This window comes from Pantherophis guttatus, chromosome 1, assembly GCF_059756535.1.
Source record: "Pantherophis guttatus breed Tessera chromosome 1, ASM5975653v1, whole genome shotgun sequence".
Classification (NCBI taxonomy): Eukaryota; Metazoa; Chordata; class Lepidosauria; order Squamata; family Colubridae; genus Pantherophis; species Pantherophis guttatus.
The window spans coordinates 131283925-131308246 of record NC_142063.1 but is presented as its reverse complement, the minus strand read 5'-3'; the positions used below and the strand labels follow the sequence as shown (position 1 = coordinate 131308246).

The 24322-nt window shown below is 39.6% G+C and overlaps 1 protein-coding gene across 2 annotated transcripts in view; it reads left to right on the top strand.

The window, feature by feature from the left end:
• Positions 1 to 24322, top strand: part of DPP10 (dipeptidyl peptidase like 10) — a 635227-nt gene that overhangs the window by 421379 nt on the left and 189526 nt on the right. For both annotated transcript variants that reach the window (XM_087881801.1, XM_087881800.1), the window contains exons 2-3: positions 7543 to 7657; positions 12998 to 13093. In XM_087881801.1, the coding sequence (XP_087737927.1) occupies positions 7543 to 7657; positions 12998 to 13093 (211 nt within the window). The remainder of the gene's footprint in view (positions 1 to 7542; positions 7658 to 12997; positions 13094 to 24322) is intronic.

Sequence of the window (24322 nt, the reverse complement as noted above, 5' to 3'; positions counted from 1 at the left end):
ATACATACATATACATATAATATATATCTATATATACAAAGGGGCGTGCATAAGAGCACCAGCGTGCCTACCATCCTTGTTCTAATGTTCCCTTTAATTGTATTCATGTTATGTATTCAATTCATGCTTATACTTATATATATTACTTAATACGTACTTGACAAAATAAATAAATAAAATAATAAATATATTTTCTTTCCATGTGGTTTTACTGGATGAAATGCAAGGGTGATTCATCATTATCACCTCATAGGCAATATGAATTGGCATATGCTCCTGACATTATGCCTCCTACATAATAGGACTTAGATGGAATGGAAGTTCAATATAAAAGATTTAAGACTTAAGGAAAAAAGTCCCAGGAATAATGGAATATTAGAACCAATTAATGAGAGAATTGTGGGATCTCCTTCACTAGATATTTAGAAACAGGAATTTACAAATTATGTTAAACTTGAGGGTGTTTGCCTAACTAAGAGATGAGTAAAAACAATCTTTTGTGTCCATATACCCAGATGAATGACAAAACCCATGTAAAAAAGGTGTTGTGTATGTATGAAGAAACCCTTTATTTCTATGGTTTATAATGTTCCTATATGGTGATTCGATGAACATTTAGAAGTTTTTATGAATATATAGTGAGTCTGTAATGTATTATAGGTCAGAAGTCATGCTTTCCTATTGTGTATTGAGGATACAATTGCAGGTGCCTTAGTTACAGTTGCTATAAGAGGAGAGTCTGAAAATAAATGGGAAGGTGGGGAGAGAGCAGAAAATCCTTTGTTTATACAGGTAGCAGGTGTTCTGTAATATACAATCTGGCTTAATTGTTACCTTCATTCAGGTGTTCATCACTCATTATCTGGAGTGGTTCACTAAGAAGCATCCCAAAGAGCCCGGCCAGCTGATATTTCTTAAATGTCATTGTCAAAAACATTTGCATCTATGAAGTGCTTGGCTTCTACTTGAACGAGGTTCTATATTCATGTGGAAATCAAAGTGAATATAGTCATATGTGCTTTGGTGTAATCGATGTTCACTCTCAACTAATCCTCATTGATCCTTCCCAAAGCTAACTGGGAATATTATCTTCAAAGAATTATTTGCAGAAACCAAAAGTAGAAAGATGAAGTTAGGAACAAGTATTTGACTTTTTGTGTCAACATAACTCACAGAGAATGGACAATGAATGGCATTTTAATGGGGCATGAATGCCTTGAAATGTATAGTATAGATATATGACATATGAGTTGTTCTTTCCACGTATTTTGCTCAACAATTAATATGGAGACGTTTACTGAAGTGGAATGCATGTACAGTTGGATTAGAACCTGGGTATATAATTTTAAAATTGTTATGAATATTTTGCATCACAATATTTAATATTGTGCAAATTTATTTTACTTAATCTTGGATGGAAATCAACCATGGAGAAAACTGCATCAGTCTCATTTTTGAGAGTATTAATGTGTAATCATTGATTCCGGTTTCATTTATGTTTAGTTTGATTGCTTATATGAGTTTCAAAATTTGCAAATTTGTAAATAGTTGCTTCTGAAATGATGTTGAAGGAAATGGTATGTTAATAAAACAGATCATCCTGAAAATAAATGCCAACAGGAATCAAAAGCAACTTTTTTAAAATAATTGAAAGTAAAACAATCTGCATTTTTGCATCCAATTTGGATGATGGCAGATGTACAAGTTAAAGTCTGTGTAAAATGACTCCAGATGGCTGTGAAATGTTATTTTTTCCAAATAGTCATAGCTCGGTAAAGCAGGGAATGTACTACTGATTTTCCCAAGTATATGCCAGTATTATTCCGAAGACCATTATTTGCTTTCAAAGTTTGCTGTGACTGTTGTATTACCAATAGACTGCCATTCCCCACATGGTCTAAATTCATGAGTAGATTTCATTTCTATTCATGCACAAGGAGATTGCTGATGTCTGCCAAGTCCAACTGCCAACTTCCTTTTAGCCTACACTATCACACACAATTCTGGGATTCCCCAGCCTTCAGCAGTGTCTTTCTGGAACTGGGAAATAATTGTAAAGGTTCTAATAGAATTATAAAAACCAAACATTTTAAACAATGAGAACATTTTCTCTTTTCCTTCTTTTATGTAAGCACAAAAAAGGCAAAACTATTAAATTGCTCCTTATATAATATAAATTTATTCTACTATACCTTGGAGCATTGTGTTAAACGAATTTACTATTACTTGCTTTTGAGTCAATCCCTTCCCACCCGTGCAACACACAGACAAAATCATTGATCACCCAGGCATATTATAGACTTAAACATAGGTGTACAATGTATACATAGTTCACAACAGGCAGCACCTGGTAAAGAAAGAGAGCTATATAATACTTCTATGGTGAATGAGAAAACCAAATAACAACACTTTTTAAGATAGACCTATGAGGCCACCACTGAGAGCCAGTACAAACTAAAGGTTAAAATGCAAAATCTGATTTTGGCCTTCCTGTCCACAGCATACCTGTCAATTAATAAGATTAGCACAATCATTATGTTTAATTCGTAAATGTGTAAACGTTATTGCATGTATATATTTATTGGACACATGTCTTAAACTGTGGAGCATCACACCTCTAACCAAAAGAAGAAGGAACTGTGGAGCTTCAGTCACTCAAAACTTTCTGCTGCTGTACTTTATGTACAGAAGCTATTTCTGGCACAATGACACACTGAAATGTGTGATTCAGGCAGTCAGCCCTGCTTTCTGAAGGTAGAATTATTCTTCTCTGATGTTATTCAGAGTGAGTTAGACCAATAGGCCTCTTCAAGATGAGACATCCCATTGAGTCAGATCAAGATGTAAACAAAAGTGTAGTTATAATATATTTTATTACTCAGCCTTAAGTTGACACATTGACAAGTGGAGAAAAAGTGCAAATTCTATTTTGTATTTCTTTTACTATTTTTTTAAAAACAATCTTGCAGTGTTAAAATAGGAGTTGCAGTACACTTTCCTCTAGTACAGGGATTTATTTTATTTATTTAATTAAATTTCTATACCGCCCTTCTCCAATAGGACTCAGGGCGGTGCACAGCCTAAGTAAAAACAGAGCATACAAAATTTAAAAACAGTATTAAAAAATTAAATATTTAGTTGAAATAAATAAGTTTTCAGGGCCCGACGAAAAATCCGGAGGTCTGTTATTATCCGTAACTCTGGGGGAAGGTTGTTCCAGAGGGTGGGCGCCGTCACAGAGAAGGCTCTCCCCCTGGGGGTCGCCAGCCAACATTGTCTGGCGGACGGCACCCTGAGAAGGCCCACTCTGTGTGAGCGTACTGGCCGGTGGGAGGCTATTGGTGGCAGAAGGCGGTCTCGTAAGTACCCCGGCCCTAAGCCATGGAGCGCTTTAAAGGTGGTCACCAACACCTTGAAGCGCACCCGGAAGACCACCGGGAGCCAGTGCAGCTCGCGCAGGAGAGGTGTCACATGGGAGCGCCTCGTCGCCCCCATAATCCCCCGTGCGGCCGCGTTCTGGATCAGCTGGAGCCTCCGGGTGCACCCCAGGGGGAGCCCCATGTAGAGAGCATTGCAGTAGTCCAGGCGGGAAGTGACTAGTGCCTGAGTGACTGTGCGTAGAGAGTCCCGATCTAGAAAGGGGCGCAACTGGCGTATCAGGCGAACCTGATAAAAAGCCCCCCTGGCCACGGCTGTCAAATGATCTTCTAGAGACAGCCGTGCGTCCAGGAGGACGCCCAAGTTGCGAGCCCTCTCCGTGGGGGCGAGTAATTCGCCCCCAATAGCCAGCGATGGCGTCAGCTGGCTATATCGGGACGCTGGAAGCCACAGCCACTCGGTCTTGGAGGGGTTGAGTCGGAGCCTGTTTCTCCCCATCCAGGCCCGCACGGCCTCCAGGCACTGGGACATCACTTCAAGGGCATCGTTGGGGTGGCCTGGGGTGGAGATGTACAGCTGGGTGTCATCAGCGTACTGATGGAACTCCACCCCGAAGCCACGGATGATCTCACCCAGCGGCTTTACATAAATGTTGAACAGAAGGGGCGAGAGGACCGACCCTTGTGGCACCCCACAAGCAAGGTGCCTCAGGGTTGACCGCTGCCCCCCCGTCAACACAGATTGCGACCGGTCAGAAAGGTAGGAGGAGAACCACCGCAGAACAGTGCCCCCCACCTCCAACCCCGCCAACCGGTGCAACATGATACCATGGTCGATGGTATCAAAAGCCGCTGAGAGGTCTAACAGGACCAGGATAGAGGAGCAACCCCTATCCCGAGCCCTCCAGAGATCATCCACCAACACGACCAATGCCGTTTCCGTGCTGTGCCCAGGCCGGAAGCCGGACTGGAGCGGGTCTAGATAGACAGTTTCATCCAGGTACCGGGGAAGCTGTTGCGCTACCACACTCTCAACAACCTTCGCAACGAAGCGAAGGTTGGAGACTGGACGATAGTTAGCCAAAACAGCCGGATCCAGAGAGGGCTTCTTGAGGAGGGGCCTCACAACCGCTTCTTTCAAAGCGGCCGGCAGGACCCCCTCACCCAAAGAAGCATTAACAATCTTCTGGAGCCAGCCTCGTGTCACCTCCCGGGAAGCCAGTACCAACCAGGAGGGACACGGGTCCAATAAACATGTGGTCGCGTTCAGCCGTCCCAGGACCCTGTCCATGTCCTCGGGAGCCACAGGATCGAACTCCCCCCAGATAACACTCTCAAGACCTGCCTCAGTCATCCCGTCCAGACATACCCAGTCAGAGGCCAGCCCTTCCCGAATCTGAGCAATTTTGTCATACAGATACTGCACAAAGTCCTCAGCTCGGCCCTGCAAGGGGTCATCCCGCGCTTCCAGATGGAGGAGGGAGCGGGTCACCCTAAACAGGGCGGCTGGGCAATTATCTGATGACGTGATAAGAGCGGCAAAATAGCTAGATTTCGCCGCTTTTATCGCCACTAGGTAGGTCTTAATATGAGACCTCACCAGTGTTCGGTCGGATTCGGAGCGGCTGGTCCTCCAAGTACTCTCCAGGCGTCTTTTCCGGCGCTTCATCTCCCTAAGCTCCTCGGAGAACCAAGGAGCTAGGTGAGTTCGGTGCCGGGTCAGAGGCCGCAAAGGCACGACACGGTCCAAGGCCCCGGCAGCCGCACTATCCCAGGCGGCCACCAGATCCTCAGCCGAGTCATGAGCCAGAGTCTCAGGAAATGGCCCAAGCTCCATCTGGAACCTATCAGGGTCCATCAGGCGCCTGGGGAGGAACCACCTGGTCGGTCCCGCCTCCCTGCGGCGGGGTGCAGCGGTTAGAAAGTCCAGTCGAAGGAGCGAGTGGTCAGACCATGACAAGGGTTCGATGACTATATCCCCTGTATCAAGGCCACTCGACCACTGACCAGAGACAAAAACTAAGTCCAGAGTGTGTCCACCCCTGTGAGTGGGGTCATGAATTAACTGAGTAAGGTCCATGGCCGTCATGGAAGCCATGAACTCCCGAGCCACCTCAGACGTTTCGCCGACAGATGGCAGGTTGAAATCCCCCATGACTAAAAGTCTGGGGGTACCAACTGCCACCTCAGCTATGACGTTGAGCAGCTCGAGCAGGGCCATTGCCATGCGGCAGGGAGCCAGGTACGTGATCAACAAGGCCATCTGTACTCCACGACCCCACCTCACAAAAAGGGACTCACATCCGGCTATCTGTGGAACAGTGGTCTCCCTCGGATCAAGACTTTCCTTTATAATAACCGCCACCTCCCCACCCCTGCCCTGAGCTCTCGGCTGATGGAATGCTCGGAAACCTGGTGGGCACATATCCACGAGGGGAACCCCCCCTCATGGCCCAACCAGGTCTCCGTAATACCTGCCAGGTCCGCTCCCCCCTCCTGAATAAGATCGCAAATTAGGGGGGCTTTATTTACCACGGACCTGGCATTGCACGACAGCAGCCGAAGGCTCGGGCCCTGAGAGTCTGAACAGCCTGGGATACGAGAAGGGCTATGGGGACTGGGGCGCGCCACCGCTCGAAGATAGCGAGTGCGCGCCCCCACCACATGATGCGGCCCCCTGCTCCCGCCATATCTGCCCCTCCCACTCAACACATTGATAGAAAAGCCCTCGACAGAATGGACTCTAATGTCTCCCTTACCCCCGGAATCCGCACCCTCCGTGGCCCTACTCACAGCTGGGCCGGACCCCTCCCCCATGGGTTAACCCCCAAACCCACACAACCCTCCCACCCCTTAAAATCCCTTAAAAATCTATCAAAAAGTTTCCCTAAAAAACCCCTCAATCCCCTTTTTGCAGCATGCCACCTCTCGGGGTGCCAAAACCCGTCATAAAGGTAGGCCCTTGATAAAGTGGAGGGCCACACCTGTGAGAGGGGGGAGTCTCGCAGAATAAGAAGTTCTGTTGGCGAATACATCTAATCAATCAGTTAATTAATTAATTAATCTGGGGGAAGTCCACGGCCTGGGGGTAATCCAGATCGTCCAAAGTCTGGGGAGGGACATTCAATCAATTCCAAGTCAATAAATTCAATAAATTCCACTGCTCTCTCACAGCAGTGGATGGAGTCTTAAGCCATTTCGAGGCCAGATGTTAACACCAGCTGCCCTCTCACGAAAGCTGGGAAGGGCCAGAAACCGCAGTCATCATCCGGCTCCATACAAGGCTTGAAATCTGAGATATCTCACTCTACAACTGGGGGGCTTTAATCGCAGTCACCAATTTACAGGTCCGCGAGCCAAGAGAAGCCTCCGATGGTTCTGGCGACTGCACCTTGGGCAAATCAGGAGGCGAATCAGGGGGCTGTAGATGTCCATGGGAGGCAAATATCATCCTATTGTTCAGAGGAACCTCCAGATGATAAGTGGCCTCACAGAGGCTAACAGACCACATGTCAAACTCACATTGTCATGGCAGCGTCACATGATGTATCAGGACTTTTTCCCCCTTTGCTAAACTGGGCATGGGCGTGGCCAGTGGGTGATGCATCCAGCCCATGGGCAGGGAGTTTGACAGCCCTGCTCTAGTAGAAGTACTTAAATATGACAGCATTGCAGAAACAAGTTTTCAGTGCTGTTATTCAGAAATGTTGATGTTTAAAATAATAATGAAGTAATTTCAGAAGCATGGTATAGTTAAGGTAAAGAACTTACAACTGAATATTCAAATATACTCTAGGTACTTTTGATACCAAATAGGAAGTTTTATTTTCCTAATTATTTTGTAGAATCTATCTTATGTCCTGAGTTTAACTTCAATACATTAAATCACCAACAGCAATTTATACAATATCTTTACAACAATCTGATTGTTTTCTGTGCATGCTTAGAAGAAATAGAGAGAACACTATAAAAATATGTGATTTTTTAAACCAAAAGTAAAAATGACATACCTTAAACAATAAAATGAACTGCTGTAATGGAAAATCAAATAATCAACTCTCACACTGTGACTATAAGAATGCATATAATAATTTATTTTATGGTTCATATTTAATATGTAATCATATTAAAGCAAATTCTTTTTTTTTTTTTTTAATTTTCCCAGGAACTTGGAAGCAATAGCCCACCACAGAGGAACTGGAAGGGAATAGCAATTGCATTGCTGGTGATTCTAGTTGTATGTTCACTGATCACCATGTCCGTAATTCTTTTAACACCAGGTAGTAATAAAGTTTTATTACTTATTTGTTTTGAATATTTAAACACTAAATTGCTAATATTCAGTCAATAATATATGAATGAGAAATATTGCTATATAAGTTAAGAAATGCAATATGTTATAGTAATAATAAGCATGCTGTAGAATGTGGTAGAATAAAATGTTGACCGGTGAAGACTATTGATTATCCATTGACATTAGGAACTGGAATTGTTCATGTGACCATAAATATTCCACATCTCATCATGCACAACCTATTCCCACACCTCAGATTTCTGTGATTTGAAACAAATCTAGAAAATACCTTAAATTTTTTTTGAAGGCATCTCTTAAGACCATTACAAAGCATTAGTCAGGAAATGCTATGCTCAATGTTGCCCTGTTGTAAATATGCAAAACAGTAAAGAAACGTAAATGGCAGGAGACTGCCCTACGTATGGCGTGTCAGATTTTCAGATTTCAATTTCTGAACATTAGGGGTGCTCAAAAGTTGTGACATGCCTTGGGGATTGTAAAGATACTTTGGTTATTTTAATATAATTTAGATGTGCTTGGTAAGTAACTACATAAATATCATAACCTTTTAACATTTTGTTTGTTTCATTTATGCCATAGTGTTAGTACTTCAATTAAAGTAGTGAAGAAAGCTAAGAGATAGGTATAGTTAAAAGAGTTTTCCTCCTATCACTGAAAGTCCTATTACAGTGGCATCCATGGAAAAGGGGGCAAGGATCAATGTGGTAATTTCAGCAGTATAACAAATTCAAGCCCATTTATACATCTCTGTGATATATAAAGGTGGCAGGACTTTAACTGTGCTGCTGCGGTAATCGTTTTGATCTTTTGGACCCTGTTAACTGCTTCCCTATTAAATCCATTGCTGCTCATCCCATTTGGACAGTGGATGAGGGCATTTTCTCATGATTTTGTCTCATAGCAATGGGGAATTGAAAGTTCACTAACCAGTCCAATAGCACAGTGGTCTCCAACCTTTCTGGCTTTGTGGACCAGTGTGGGAGGGGAAGAGGGAATGGTTCCATGTGAGCAGTGAGTGCACGCAGCTGCATTTACATAAGAAGCAGGCACACGCATGCGCCATTCACACAAATGGGGCTGCACATATGTGCTTGCCTATCCTCTGTGTGCACAAATGGAATTGCGCACATATATGTGCTCACTTGTTGCTTCCATGATCCGGTTCCGAACTGGCCACGGCCTGGGGGTTGGGGAGCCCTGCAATAACACAAGGCAAAGGAAACAAAGTTTTTGAGCTTTAGTTGAAGTTTTCCTTCTTAAGCAATGGATAGAACAGAAGAGATAGACTTTTCTTCCTTTTCCCAAACAAATACATTCAGGATTACAAGGGTATGGGCAAGTAAAAATAAACTTGAACTTTCCTATGTATAGGAAAGAAAGGATAAATGAAGGATGAAAATAAGTTTGAATTAGTAGTATGTAATATCTAGCAAATCACCTTACAGTTCTGGGAAGGCCAAATTATTGCACAGTATAGCAAGCTCAGTAAATCCCAATTCCAATTACAGTATGTGGAGATCCGTAAAGTAATAAAAACAATATATCTTTTTCTTTCTTTTTAGGTACTAGATCTTTAATTATTTATTCTTCAGATTATATGCAGATTTAGAACAGTTAGAATTGCTACAGTCAAGGAGTAATGATTGGAATACTTAAAAAGTTTTCTTTTCCCAGTTGCTCTAAAACGTAATTAAATTGCAATGAATAGAGTACAGGAGCATTTTGCACTGCCGATTTATAGCCACACTGGATGATTTTTTTATATCACTAGCTTGAGAAACCTGCTAGTATCTGATTAATAGGTAAAAGTATTTCTCTATGCACAGTGTTCGTTTTTCAGGGCTTTGTTACTTTTTGTTATTGTCATAAATGAAAACACAGATATTCTTTGAGAAGCAGTCCTGCAGATAACCAGGTCCTCTGTCATGTAGGGCTTTAGTGATAACCAGCTTCTTGAATTGCACCTGTAAGGAAACTGGGAACCTGTGTAGCTTGCACAACAGAGATGGGCAAACCTCTGAAAACCCAATACTGTGTATGCCCCTGCATTCTGCACCAGTTGTGTAGGTAACTCAAACAATTGACCAAGTATAGGTAGCTCAAACAACAATCTCTGAATAGTTGGTATTAGGAATTAAGCATAACATTTCATAAAAATTATAATTTGGTCTTTATTTCATCTCAATCAATAGGCATTATCCCCCCCTCCCATTTTTCTTGTTTGTTTTCTGAGAGGGCAATTAGAGAGAGAACTTTGCCAATATTTTGATGCAGATTAAATTATTTTCTAGTGCAAAATTCTTTAGTTAAGATTACTTGTGAAGTCTTATCGCTTGATCTAAGGAGATTCTGAATATCTCACCTTGTACTTTGCCTCTGATTTTCTGCTTAAGTTACTGCCTTAATTTTGTATGGAAATGCAATTCTTGTCAGAGAGTTCAGATGTCTTGAGAAAAGCAGAGCAAGTAAATATCAAATTAAGATTAGCTTTCTCATGACCTTTAGAGTATTAACATACTGAGAGACTGAGGGCTGCCTGAGGGACATCTGTCATAATGAGTATTAATGTTTCATAGTTTATAAAACTGCTGTGCTTCATGAGTTAATGTATAGTATCCTAACGGCCTCTACTCCTTCCCTTATTCAATGGCAGAAGAAAGCCAACAAGTGCATTGGAGATAACATAATGAGCAATAAAGCAAAACAAGATTGTGTTGCTTTGTAAATTTATATATTTATATCTGGATGGAGATTAACGCCCTGGGCCAAAATTTGAATAGTGACATATTATTGGAGTAATAAAGGTTCCAAAATCGATTTTGTCAAAATTATTTTATTTCCTCTTACCATTTCTTCAAACAGTAAGTCTTAGTTGGAATAGTGGAAAATGAATAACCTCAAATGTAAAATTTAGTGGGAAAAAAATCTGTTAAAAAGAATTCTGTAAACGTTCTTAGTTGAAGTGAAGCATACAGTAGAACTAGCTAAAGATGCAGTCTATTGTGGGCATTGAACAATATTGAAGCAATAAAATTAAATAAAAGTCAATTGTTACAATACATTAGCATCATATATACTGGGTTAGATAAGGCAAACATTGACTGTCATTGCAGTAAACTTTCAATTAGATCAGCTGAATAAAGTATTCCACTATAATAAAGTGTTAATTTTACTAGAAAAACCTACAACTATGCCGTCTTTGGTATTACCTAAGCGTAGCTCATAAAATTATCTGCTACAATGTCCTATCTGTCAATGACTACTTCAGTTTCAACCATAACAATACATGAGCATACAATAGATAATAACTTAAAGTGTACCGCTCCAAACTCAATTGCAGAAAATATGACTTCAGCAACAGAGTGGTCAGTGCCTGGAATACACTACTTGACTCTGTAGTTTCATCCCCAAACCCCCAAAATTTTAACCTAAGACTGTACTGTTGACCTCACCCCATTCCTAAGAGGTCTGTAAGGGGCATGCATAAGAGCATCAGCATGCCTACCGTCCCTGTCCTAATGTTTCCTCTACTTGTATCTATTTTATGTATTCAATTCATGCTTATAATTATATAAATTACCTAATACATTCTTGACAAACAAACAATAAATAATGGTGATCAAATTCTGCTGGTTATCTGGGCAACTATAGCTATGGCAAACATTATTTCAAGAGTCTTTTTCTGATTATGTATGCTTCTGGCTGCCCAGGAAACAGCATGTGGGAATTCCATAAAAGTCACAACATATTAAAATATTAACAAGTATGTTCTGCAAAGGATATAATAATAATAATAATAATAATAATAATAATAATAATAATAATAATAATAATAATAATAATAATAATAATAATAATAATTATTATTATTATTATTATTATTATTATTATTATTATTATTATTATTATTATATTTCTATACCGCCCTTCTCAGGGCAGCGTACAGCCTAATTAAAAGCACAAAGACAAACAAAATTTAAAAATAATTAAAATTATTAAATAATTGGCTCAATTATAAAACCCCCAAATTTAAAATCCAACATTTAAAACCAATTAAAACCTTTACATTGATAGCCCGGCCGGGCGGAACAACAAGGTTTTGAGGGCACAGCGAAATATACGGAGGTTGGAGATCTTACGCATTTCTGGGGGCAGTTCATTCCAAAGGGCAGGGGCTCCCACAGAGAAGGACCTCCCCCTGGGTGTCACCAGCCGACATAATTTGGCCGATGGCACCCTGAGGAGACCCTCTCTGTGGGAGTGGACTGGCCGGTGGGAGGCTACTGGTGGCAGAAGATGGTCTTGAAGGTACCCAGGTCCAATGCCATGGAGCGCTTTAAAGGTGGTGATCTCACTTTCCCCCAGTTGCAGGGAAACCTTCATTATCTGACTTCTACCCTGTGCTTCTGATATAAACTAAGAGCAGTTTGCATCTTATTTTGCCTCAGATCAGATCAAAATTCACTTTCCCAGATTACTTGACTATGTTTCATATCTCTCCCATCAACTTTATTCATACAAAAGAGAACCTAAAAGTAAGACAATGTAAAACCTCTACAGCCTTACCAGAATTTTTTTTTGAAAGGATTATTCATTTTTCATTCTAATTTGCTTCAACATAGAACAGAAAATGGTCAAATACATCTTCTGAAAGTAGGAGCCTTTAAGGCTTTGAAATTTTATATGAAAAATCCTTCAGCTGTTACAAGAATGTCTGGGATTTCCTGTCATTTTAGCCAAGTTTTTAAGCACAGGATAACCCCTTGTGTTTTTCTGCTAATTTGATCAGCATACATACCCAAAAATAAAGTTGTAAATTCTTGGTTTTACAGTGTCAAAGAGTAATTGCATCCTCTCAACAACTAGCTCAACAAAATTCACACATCATTCCTAAATCAGATATTGCTTTAATCATGAATAAACCACATTAGCTGAATTCATACCATATGCCTATCTAACATCAAATAAATTGCATTATGTTTTATACGATAACATTATTTTATTGCCTGAATTCAGTCACACATGTAATCTGTTCTGTGCTAGCTTACTGATGATCTTGAATCTAAGGCAAGGAACTTTAACTTGTTTGAATTATGGTCATAGGGTTCAATAGGAATTTATCCTTTACAGATTGGTTCATGGATTGATTGATTGTTATTCTTTTTCATGAATTAATGTACAAATAAACATTACCTGAAAATACGGAAGGGATATCAGTATTTTAAGCAAAGATTTATTTTTGAACTCTGTGCTTTAAAATTAATAGTTTTTTTTAAAAAAATTAAAACATTGCTTTTTGTTGCAGATGAACTGTCAAACTCTTCAGAAACAAGATTGTCTTTAGAAGATCTCTTCAGAAAAGAGTTTGTAGTTCACAATACAGATGCCAAATGGATGAATGGTATGTTGGATATGTTGGACAAGCACTTTGAATAGAAAATACAAAAAGTGAATTATATTTTACTAATGTACATATAACTAATGTATATTTAGAGAGTATGTTATAAATGTAGAATGCTGCTTATTAAATGCTGGACAGATTTAAGCTTTCTTGAATTAAATCTTTATTTAATCATATTTAAGAAATCAACTGGCTTTATGGTAGTCATGTTAAGCAGGTCCAAGGCCAAACTCTTGATAATGATAGTGATAGTGATAATCAGCCTTTTAAGGTAGGTGAGGTCAAGAAATAGACAAGTATATATGTAGTTGTTGGATAAATTTTGCCCCATTTTATGACCTTTCTTGCCACAGTGTTAGGGTGTGTGTAAAAAGTATTTGTTGCTTGTGCAACGAGCAGAGCAGAAACACACAGGGAAGGAGATAAACGTGCAGCTCGTGTGAGAAAAATACTTTATATACAAGATAATAAGCAGTCTCGGTGTTGGTAAAACAGTCCAAGATCATAAACAGTAATATCAGTCCAGTAAGTATCTTCCCTTACCAAAGCAAACAGACTTTAGTAACTCTTGGTATACAGTACCATATAACAATTCAGTCTAACACCAATCATCAGAAAGACGCAGGAAGCAACAGGAACAATCAGGAACAACGAACGCTTCTCTGCGCTGCTTATTTATGCATTGTAGCCTAATTACAGGGTTCAGCAAACCCAGATTACGTGGCTCAGTTGTTTCTTAAAGAAACAGATATATTGCCTGACCAACAAGTTAGGAGTAAGCTACAAGCTGAACCTAACACACAGTTAATTGAATCACTGACGTTATTAAGTTAGTAACATGATTTTAAGCAAATCTTGCTTCCTCATTGACTTTGCTTGTCAGAATGGCCCCAGGACATTGCAAGCATGATAAATATGAACCAGTTGCCAAGTGCCTGAATTTTTACCATGTGACTGTGGTATGTGAAATGATGGTTAGTAGTGGTGGGGTGCTCCCAGTTCTGTCCAGTTCTTTAGTGCATGCTCCTGTTGCAAACTGGTAGTAAAGGTAAGTAGAACCCACCCCTGATTGTTAGTGTGAAAAACGGTCATAAGTCACTGTTTCCACTGCTGTAGTTGCTTTGAATTATCACTAAATAATGGTTGTAAGATGACTACCTCTACTCTCCTCCATCTCTTCTCCCATAGTTATTCAACTCTGCAACGTACAGTAACTCTGATCCAAATTTTAATCCCCAATAGATTACAAGCAATAATATTTATTCAGTTTCCCGAACCAAACCAATCCTGTCCAAGTAGTTCACATTTCTCTTCCTCTTTTATTTTAATTAATACTTTCCCTATATCAATTCTTCACCTGGTCTTCTTCTGTACCATATGCACACTTAAATTCTGTAAAAAATGGCAATATTTACAAAACATTTTTTTGCTAGTGTACTTTTCTATGCCCCAGGGCAAAAAGCAATCCGAGAACTGAGAATAAATAAAAAAGAGAAGTGATTTACTGAAAAAAGAACCCAAAAAATGATTGAAAATAATATTTAGACAACTAGAGAGCCTTGAATAAAATGCATAAATCAGAGAAGACGTGCTATGTGAAACAACATGTTAAAGGTCATCAGGACTGTAGATTAAAAAATGACTGATTATTTAACCTATAACTAGTGATAGGACTAAAAATAAGAGCTGAAAAGAAATGGCAGTGGAAATACAATGACACACTCATTCATAGTAACAGCTCTGCTATAATACCAATTTACAACGCTGACACTAAAATCATCAAAAATTATAGAATAATATTCATCACCCATTCTGCTAACAATTTCCATATTTTTTTTACTGTTAGGGTACAGTTTTAAGGTCACTTTTTCTTCTTCCAGCAATGTATAAATACGTTAACTATGGTATATTCCTACCTTCATAAAGCAATTCTTGCTTTGTCTTTAGTCTATTTTCTGAATTTGGATGCAATGTAGTAGTATGAGTAATTAATTATTTCATACTACAGTTATCCTTGAAGTAAAAAAGAATTTGTTGGTGGTACTAATAGAGAAATGTAATTTGCAGAAGATTCTAAATATTTAACCAACTTTGCCTTATAAATATGTCCCTTCTAATTCCTTCCTTTATTCATTCTATCTATCATAAAACTGCATAAAGTCCATTTGTCAAGACAGCTCCTTCTATCTTTGATGTTCTGTTATTTAGAGATTGTGCCCATTATGTTATCCATGATCAACAGCCTGTTCAATAATATAATTTAAGGTTAGGAATTAAAAATCCACACTTTTAATGAGTCTTGTAAGATGAATCTTATTCTTGGTTTTTCTCACTCTATATGAACCTGTTAATTGCTCTTTGCTGTTCTACAAACTTTTGTCTGATATTGCAGTCAGTGCCATTTGAAGTAAGAGGTTAATTTTAGACAATATAGTCAATGTTATTGTTGTAATGAGACCCAAGAAACTTTTAAGTTTTTCCACCTTTAAAAATCTTTTTTAATTTCTTTCCATAATTTATTATAACTGTTTGGAAATATGTCTTTGTTAAAACCCTGTTAAATACAGTCTTAAATATTTCATTAGATCTTTTGCTATCTCACAGCCAGTCTCTTTCATTCACAAGTGTTAGCTTATTTTGAGTATAATGTTAACAACCCTTAATGTGATGTCATATATGACATGTCACTTGCAAAATCTAATATGCAGTGCATGATGTGTTCTATCTTCATTGGCTTTTGCCCTTATCCAGTAAGAACAAGGGATGTATGCCTTGGTTCTTAATGAGTATTTATGAACAATGATATAATCAGAACATAGCAATCTGGGGAATGATTTTTGGAATTAATGGTATGGACTGTTTGCCCTTGTTCATCCAACATGCTCAACTAGGGTCTATGACAATTCACCACGGTCAACTCTCCACAGCCAACTCTCCACAGCCAACTCGCCTTGGACAACTTGCCACAGGATATCTCGCTGAGGGACAAGAGTTATGTTAATATCAAAGAAATAATGGAATAGAATCATTAAGGAAAGGATGCAAAAGGAGGGACAGAATTAAATGTGAATTGTAAAAATTTAATTTTTTATTTTAAATAATTAAATAGAATTGTTAAATTGTCCAGCAGCAAGTTGTCCAATGGTGAATTGGCCATGGCAAGTTGTTCTGCAGCAAGTTGGCTGTGGTGAGTTGGCAATTACAAGTTGGCTGTGATGAGTTCAGGTTTAACTATGTGAGCATAGAGTTAATATAACATGGATATGTGGCTAAACATAGTAAGTAGGGGCTGACACCTAGGGAATCTCTGAGGTTAAATTAACTCTCTAAAGTCAGCTACACCTTCTGAACTGGGACAAAAAGAATTCCTTGTGTCTCTGTTCTCCTTACATTCTTCTTTCCCATGAGTACATAGAAGAGCGTAGAACGCAAGAAGAATAAAGCAGGTCAACCAACTGTGCTTGCAGCACTGTACCTGACTGAACACTGACTGAAACTGGAGAACTGAGAGGGAAGAGTATTGCTGTCATCTTCAAATATTCCACTGCCATTGTGAGGAAACCTTTCAACTCTCATACCACTTCTGAAGGCATGCACCTGATGCTGATGAGAAAGAGAGAGAGTGGGATGGAGGGAGAAAGAAGGAGAAGGAGAAGGAGAAGGAGAAGGAGAGAGCGAGCACAGGGTTGTTATGTAACTATTATATAATTACCATGTTTCCAGAAATTTCCCTGTACAGACTGGTTGAAATATTACTAGCGAAAACATTCTTCCCTTTATGTATTTTTCCCAATATTCAAGGAAGGCATTTTCAGCATCTCATAGATGGAACAGGTTCATTATATGAAGATGTAAGAATGAGTGTTCTTAGTTGTGGTCACTTTGCTTTGAAAAAAGTTATTCCCCTGAAAATCAGATATATTAACTATTTTTTGACCCTAGATACAGACCTGCCATTTTATACTCACTCACCTCTGACAGTATCTACAGCCTACTACTTCCTTTTATCTCCTACATGAATGTTTACTAATGTCATTTTAATTAGACTTTGTTTTTATTTCTCCCCAATTTATTTATTATCTTGATTCTATTATGATATTGTATTTTATTATATTTTATTTATATTTTGTCACTACCATCTGGACAGGAGACAGACTGTAAAACTTAAATGAAATAAAAGTAGTGCTGTCTTCAAGAGGACCAGCATTAATTTTGTACTGAGTGGGATGGGAGTTTTGAGTAAGGAAGCATCAGCCTGCTTTATGGTGGTGGTAGGATAAGATGCTGATTCTCCTTTGATTAGGATACCTGCATCTTTTGCAAGTGGAATGTGAAGGTAAGTATTTATCCAGGGGAAAAAGTAAATTTAATCAGCAATGTTGTGGGATGACAGCCATTAAGATTTTAATAAGATAAATAAAAATATACTTGTAGAACTTTTTCACAAATAATTCTAAATTTAGTTTTCAATGTTGATTTTTTCTTTGCATATAAACAATGAAAGCATTTTTATTTAAAACTAAAAAACACAACAACTTCTATTTTAAGTTACATTTTGATTTAAAATTAAATTAGGAACAACTTCTATTATAAGAAAAATATTCAGTTAATTTCCATGCATGCCAGTTCCCAGCCAAGAAAGCAAGACATAGGGATATGTCCTCTCGCCCCTCCTGTTCAACATTTATGTGAAGCTGCTGGGTGAGATCATCCGTGGTTTTGGGGTGAAGTGTTAACTGTAGGCAGATGACACACAGCTGTACATTTCTACCCCAGACCACCCCAATGATGCCCTTGACGTGATGTCCCATTGCCCGGAGGACGTGCGGAACTGGATGGGGAGGAACAGGCTCAGACTCAATCCATCCAAGACAGAGTGGCTGTGGTTTCCAGCGCCCCGATATAGCCAACTGATACCATCGCTGGCTATTGGGGAGGAGATCTTGTCCCCCTCAGAGAGGGTTCACAACTTGGGCGTCCTCCTGGATACGCGATCATATAACGGCCGTGGCCAGGGGGAGCTTTCTATCAGGTTCGCCTGATTTCCCAGTTGCATCCCTTTCTGGATTGGGACGCCTTACGCATGGTCACTCACGCCCTTGTCACTTCCCGTCTGGACTACTGTAACGCTCTCTACATGGGGCTCCCCTTGAGGAGCACCCGGAATGCGGGTCCAGAATGCGGCCGCACAAGTGGTTATGGGAGCGACTTGTCGCTCCCGGGTAACACCTCTCTTGTGCGACCTGCACTGGCTCCCAGTGATCTTCCGGGTGCATTTCAAGGTACTTGTCACCATCTTCAAAGCGCTCCATGGCTTAGGACCGAGATAGCTACAGGACCGCCTTCTACCACCTAATGCCTCCCACCGTCCGATACGCTCTCACAGAGAGGGCCTCCTCAGGGTGCCATTGGCCAAGCAATGTCGGCTGGCGACCCCCGGGGGAGAGCCTTCTCTGTGGGGGCTCCTGCCCTATGGAATGAGCTGCCCCCGGATATAAGAAGGATCCCCAACCTCTGCGCCTTCCGTCGTGCTCTGAAGACTCTATTGTTCAATCAAGCTGGCCTCAGCGAATAAATTAATTTTAATGGGTTTTAATTGGTTTTAAAGGGATTTTAGCTAAGGGTTTTAATAATGGCCAAATTGCTTTAATTTATTTTAACGGTTTTTAATTTTTGTGATGGGTTTGTTTTAATATGGCTGTACACCGCCCTGAGTCCTTCGGGAGAAGGGCGGTATAGAAATGTAATCAAATCAAATCAAATCAAAATCAATATTGCAGACAGCTAGAAAAACCTACTTTCTGTAGGTTTGCAAATGTTCACATGCTGTCATCCGTGCATGCGCAAAGCCTTCTGCGCATGTGCAGAGGCTTAAAATTGTCACAAAAAAAGCAACATCATGATGTTCATGCAGGTGGGTGGTGCCTCCCGCAGCCGCCACTACCAGTTCGCCCAAGCCGGATAGAACCGTCTGAATTTCACCCCTGGAACACACAGAAGAGCATCAGGTCATGTACCTATAAATATATACATGTAAATATATATATCTACAGTGTTGCTTAAAAGGTTGTGAACCTATCAGACCTAAATGACCTAAAACTTGATCTCCACATCTTATAACACTAGGGGAAAAAAACACTATGTAGTTATAGTATATGTAGTTTGGATCACTTCCAATGGACAAGTATAATATTTTGGACTTGTTTGTTTGAGTTCTGTTTATCAAGTTTTATGACTTTTGTGGAGAACAGATTACATTTTAGGCCATATTTTTATGCAGAAATAGTGAACATTCAAAAAGGGTTCACAAATCTTTAAACACCATCACACACACACACACACACAGAGAGTATATATATACACATATGTGATGTGTATAAACATACATTAATACATACATACATAAATAGTTGTTTATACAGATGATAATGGAAGAGTCATTTAGATTAATACAAACATAATATATTCTATTATACATTTAAGAGATATTCATTCTTAATAATATTGCATAATAATTAATAACATTAGTATTTTAACTACATCCCAGACATTATTATCCCAACCAGTGCCCAAAGGAGCTTTAGATTGAAACAGTCTTAATTTTTATCCAATGTCTCTCTTTTCCTCTCTTGCTGACCAAACAGACACAAATATTTTCACAAGTGGTTTGCAGGTGTTGCTGCCTAATATTCTGAACAAGCAATATTGAAAGCCTGGCTCTGCATACTCAATCTCCAGAGAGCAAGTTAATGGGCTGTCTGGATTGTGGTCTGTATCTTTTTATGCTTTAATTAAATTCCATCAGATCATCCCATGTTCACTAATGTGATTCTGGAAAGAGACATAGATATATGCCAAACCTTTGAAGTTGTTAAATGAGGATGCATCTACTTTTACTAGTATTGATTTTTAACATTTAATATAAAGTTAAAATTTAAAATGCTGTCAGTAAGCGATACAAATTAAGGCCACAATGAAAGATAAGGATAGAATATCCAGGCAAGTGGAAACAGACATTACTAAGCTTTGCACTGAATAATGAGCTATTAAAATGGTTATCAGAAGACTTAAACTTATAAAAGGGCTAGACTATTAAAAGAGTACAGAAAATTTCATTTTCAGAAATGATAGTATATTACAACCATTGCTTTGGAAAACTTATATATAATGGATCCAATACTTCATCCGGAAACCAAATGATATATACTGTATGTGATGATATCATCACACAAAAGCCACCCTTACATTTTTCACCCCAATATCTGATACTAGTATGTATTATTGCATAATATTGCCACATGTTTCATCAATTGCCTCCTCTTGTTCATTTCGCATAACCATGCAGGAGTTCTACTGTTTCTCAGCTTGTTGTTCAAGTGCCTGGTCTGTTTTGGTGCTATTGAAATTCATTTGAGAAATCACCAGAAGGCAGGACAAGAAACAATTAAGGAGAAAAGCAACTTAGAATTAAAGAGAAATTTCCTTAGAACAAGTTTAAGTTTATTTATTTGTCAAGCATATATAAGATAACAGGTAAAAGTATAAACATAATTTGAATACATGAAAAGAATAAGTAAAATAGGAATATTAGGACAGGGACAGTAGGCACGCTGGTGCACTTATGCACGCCCCTTACAGACCTCTTAGGAATGGGGTCAGGTCAACAGTAGACAGTTTAAGGTTAAAAGTTTTGGGGGTTTGGGAAGAAACTACAGTGTCAGGTAGTGCATTCCAGGCATTGACCACTCTGTTACTGAAGTCATATTTTCTGCAATCGAGTTTGGAACGGTTTACCTTGAGTTTGTATCTATTATTTGCTTATGTATTGTGGTTGAAGCTGAAGTAGTCATTGACAGGAAGAACATTGTGACAGATAATTTTATGTACTATGCTTAGGTCAGACTGAAGTTGGCCTAGTTCTAAGTTGTCTAAGCCCAAAATTTGGAGTCTGTTGGCTTAAGGTATTTTATTGCAGTCAGAATGTTTTCCCTTCAGAAGTTGTAGCTACCCCATAACTGGAGGCTTTTAAGAAGACACTGGTCAGCCACTTGTCTGAAGTAGTATAGAGTCTACTGCTCAAGGAGGGGGATGACTAGAAGACCTCCAAGGTCCCTTGTTATTGTATGTTCTGTGAGAGTATGAACTCTTCATTTTGAAATCAATATCCTATAATACAAGTGACTTTTAATTTATTTGCCAATGATTTATTTGCAAATATCTCTAGGCTACCTCTACTAATGTGTTTAGATGCCTTTCAGTAAACACAATAAAAAGTCATAAAACCAAACCCAATTTATATTATTAAATTTAAATGCCACCCATCTCCCTTTCCAAAACATAAATTTCCATGGCAGCTGCAGTTTTCAACACATCATCAAGGGTAGCTTTACATAGAAGGAAATTGCAGTTGTCTCAAGGAAAGTATTTTTTTTTTAAAGTTGCTCTTCCAACTTTTGAACAAAAGATATATATATATATATATATATATATATATATAGATAGATAGATAGATAGATAGATAGAGAGAGAGAGAGAGAGAGAGAGAGAGAGAGAGAGAGAGAGAGTTAATTTGCAAGAAATTGAGGTGTGCTTTCCAAATCAAACATGAGCATTTGAGCATAACATGGAAAATTGTACTATGGAAGTGAAGCATAAAACTTGCCCTGAGGTGACTTTGACAGGGAGGGCAGATTAATAGAGGGCAACATCACCATTTTTGCTTTCTTTCTTTCTTTCTTTCTTTCTTTCTTTCTTTCTTTCTTTCTTTCTTTCTTTCTTTCTTTCTTTCTTTCTTTCTTTCTTTCTTTCTTTCTTTCTTTCTTTCTTTCTTTCTTTCTTTCTTTCTTTCTTTCTTTCTTTCTTTCTTTCTTTCTTTCTTTCTGTATACCGCCCTTCTCCAGCAGGACTCAGGGCGGTGAACAGCCAGAATAAAACAGAACATACAAAATTTAAAAACAGTTTAAAAAATAATTAAATATTTTTGGCCACAATTTAAAACAACCCAATTAAAATCAATTCAATTTAACCGAAACAGTGGGATCAAGCCAGCCCGGCTAGGTGAAATAAATAAGTTTTCAGGGCCCGACGAAAAGTCCGGAGATCTGGTATTGTGCATATCTCTGGGGGGAGGTTGTTCCAGAGGGCAGGCGCCGCCACAGAGAAGGCTCTCCCCCTGGGGGTCGCCAGCCGACATTGTCTGGCAGACGGCACCCTGAGGAGGCCCTCTCTGTGCGAGTGTACTGGCCGGTGGGAGGCTATTCGTGGCAGAAGGCGGTCTCGTAGATACCCCGCCCCTAAGCCATGGAGTGCTTTAAAGGTGGTCACCAACACCTTGAAGCACACCTGGAAGACCACCAGGAGCCAGTGCAGCTCGCGCAGGAGAGGTGTCACATGGGAGCGCCCCATCGCTCCCATAATCTTGTAGAAGCATTTAGAGGTAACATTGAAAAAGGAATGCATTTTATTTTATTTTTTTATATGAGCCGAGATGGCACAGTGGTTAAAGTGCAGTACTGCAGGCTACTTCTGCTGACTGCCGGTTGCCTGCAATTTGGCAGTTCAAATCCCAACAGGCTCAAGGTTGACTCAGCCTTCCATCCTTCTGAGGTGGGTAAAATGAGGACCTAGATTGTTGGGGGCAAGATGCTGACTCTGTAAATCGCTTACAGTGTGCTGTAAAGCACCGTAAAGTGGCATATAAGTCTAAGTGCAATTCCTAAGTGCTATTTCTATTCACGGGTTATTTTTCTTTTCTTTCTTTAAAAAAAAAATTGTAATCACCCCAAGTCATTGGAGTCAGACCACCACTAAAGATTAACAAGCTAACAAATAAAGAAACATCAACTTAGTTCTGGGAAACAAAAGGTGTTAAATATTTAAATTTAGTAGCTGGAGCAGTGGGGTTGTGCAGTGAGCCCGAACACAGATGTGGTTGATTGGTACCAGAGTTCTGACTCCTGCAAGAGGGAATCTGTGCTGTAATTGGTTGCTATGGGTGTGGAGGGGGAGTTTCCCTTTCTTTTCCCACCTTTTTCTTCTGTGTGCCCTGTGTGCTCTGTGATTTACTATATGGTGCTCCTCTTTGCCTGACTATCTAGTTTGCTGTATATATAGTTGTAAAATATATTTATTTATATAAAATTACAAGTTCTTGTCAGCATCTCTGACTCCATTTGGACACTTGCTGCGCCAGTCCCTGACGAGGGGTTGAATAAGAAACTTAAAATAATCCTGATTTCTTTTTTATGGGGGTGCAATGGCTTAGTGGTTAAAGATGCTGAGTTGTCAGCTGGAGAACTGACAGCCCGGGTTTGAGATTTGAGCTCTTTGCAATGGAGGAAGCGCCCATTTTTGTCCCAAATGAAACAAACAAATGTTAAAAAGTTATGATATTTATGTAGTTACTTACCAAGCACATCTAAATTATATTAAAGTAACCAAAATATCTTTACAATTCCCCAAGGCATGTCAGAACGTTTGAGCACTCCAAATGTTTGGAAATTGAAAGTTGAAAAATTTGACACACCTACGCCCAGCTCCTGCCCACTTAGCAGTTTGAAAGCATGCAAGTGTGAGTAGATTAATAGGTATCACTTCAGTTGGAAGATAACAGTGTTCTGTGTGTCTTTGGCATATAGCCATGCTGGCAGTGGTGGGATTCAGCCAGTTCGCACCACTTCGGGAGAACCGGTTGTTAACTTTCTGAGCAGTTTGGCAAACTGGTTGTTGAAAGAAATCATTAGGGAAGAGAACCGGTTGTTAAATTACTTGAAACCCACCACTGCATGCTGGCCACATGACAAAAGAAAAGTCTTGGAAACCAATCAAGGAGAGAAGCAACTTAAAACTAAGGAGAAATTTCCTGACAGAACAATTAATCAGTGGAACAAATTGTTCCAATTTGCCTAAGGTGACCAGATTTTAACATTGGTAAAGAGGGACATTGTGGGCGTGGCTTATTTTGTGGGCGTGGCTAGCTGGTCATGTGACTGGGTGGGCGTGGCTAGCTGGTCGTGTGACTGGGTGGGCGTGGCTAGCTGGTCATGTGACCGGGTGGCCATGGCTATGTGTATAGGGTAAGGTGAACAGATTTTAACATTGGTAAGAAGGACACCATTGTGGGCGTGACTTATTGTGTGGGCGTGGCTTGGAGGCCATGTGACTGGGTGGGCGTGGCTAGCTGGTCATGTGACCGGGTGGCCATGGCTATGTGTATAGGGACTACTCAGA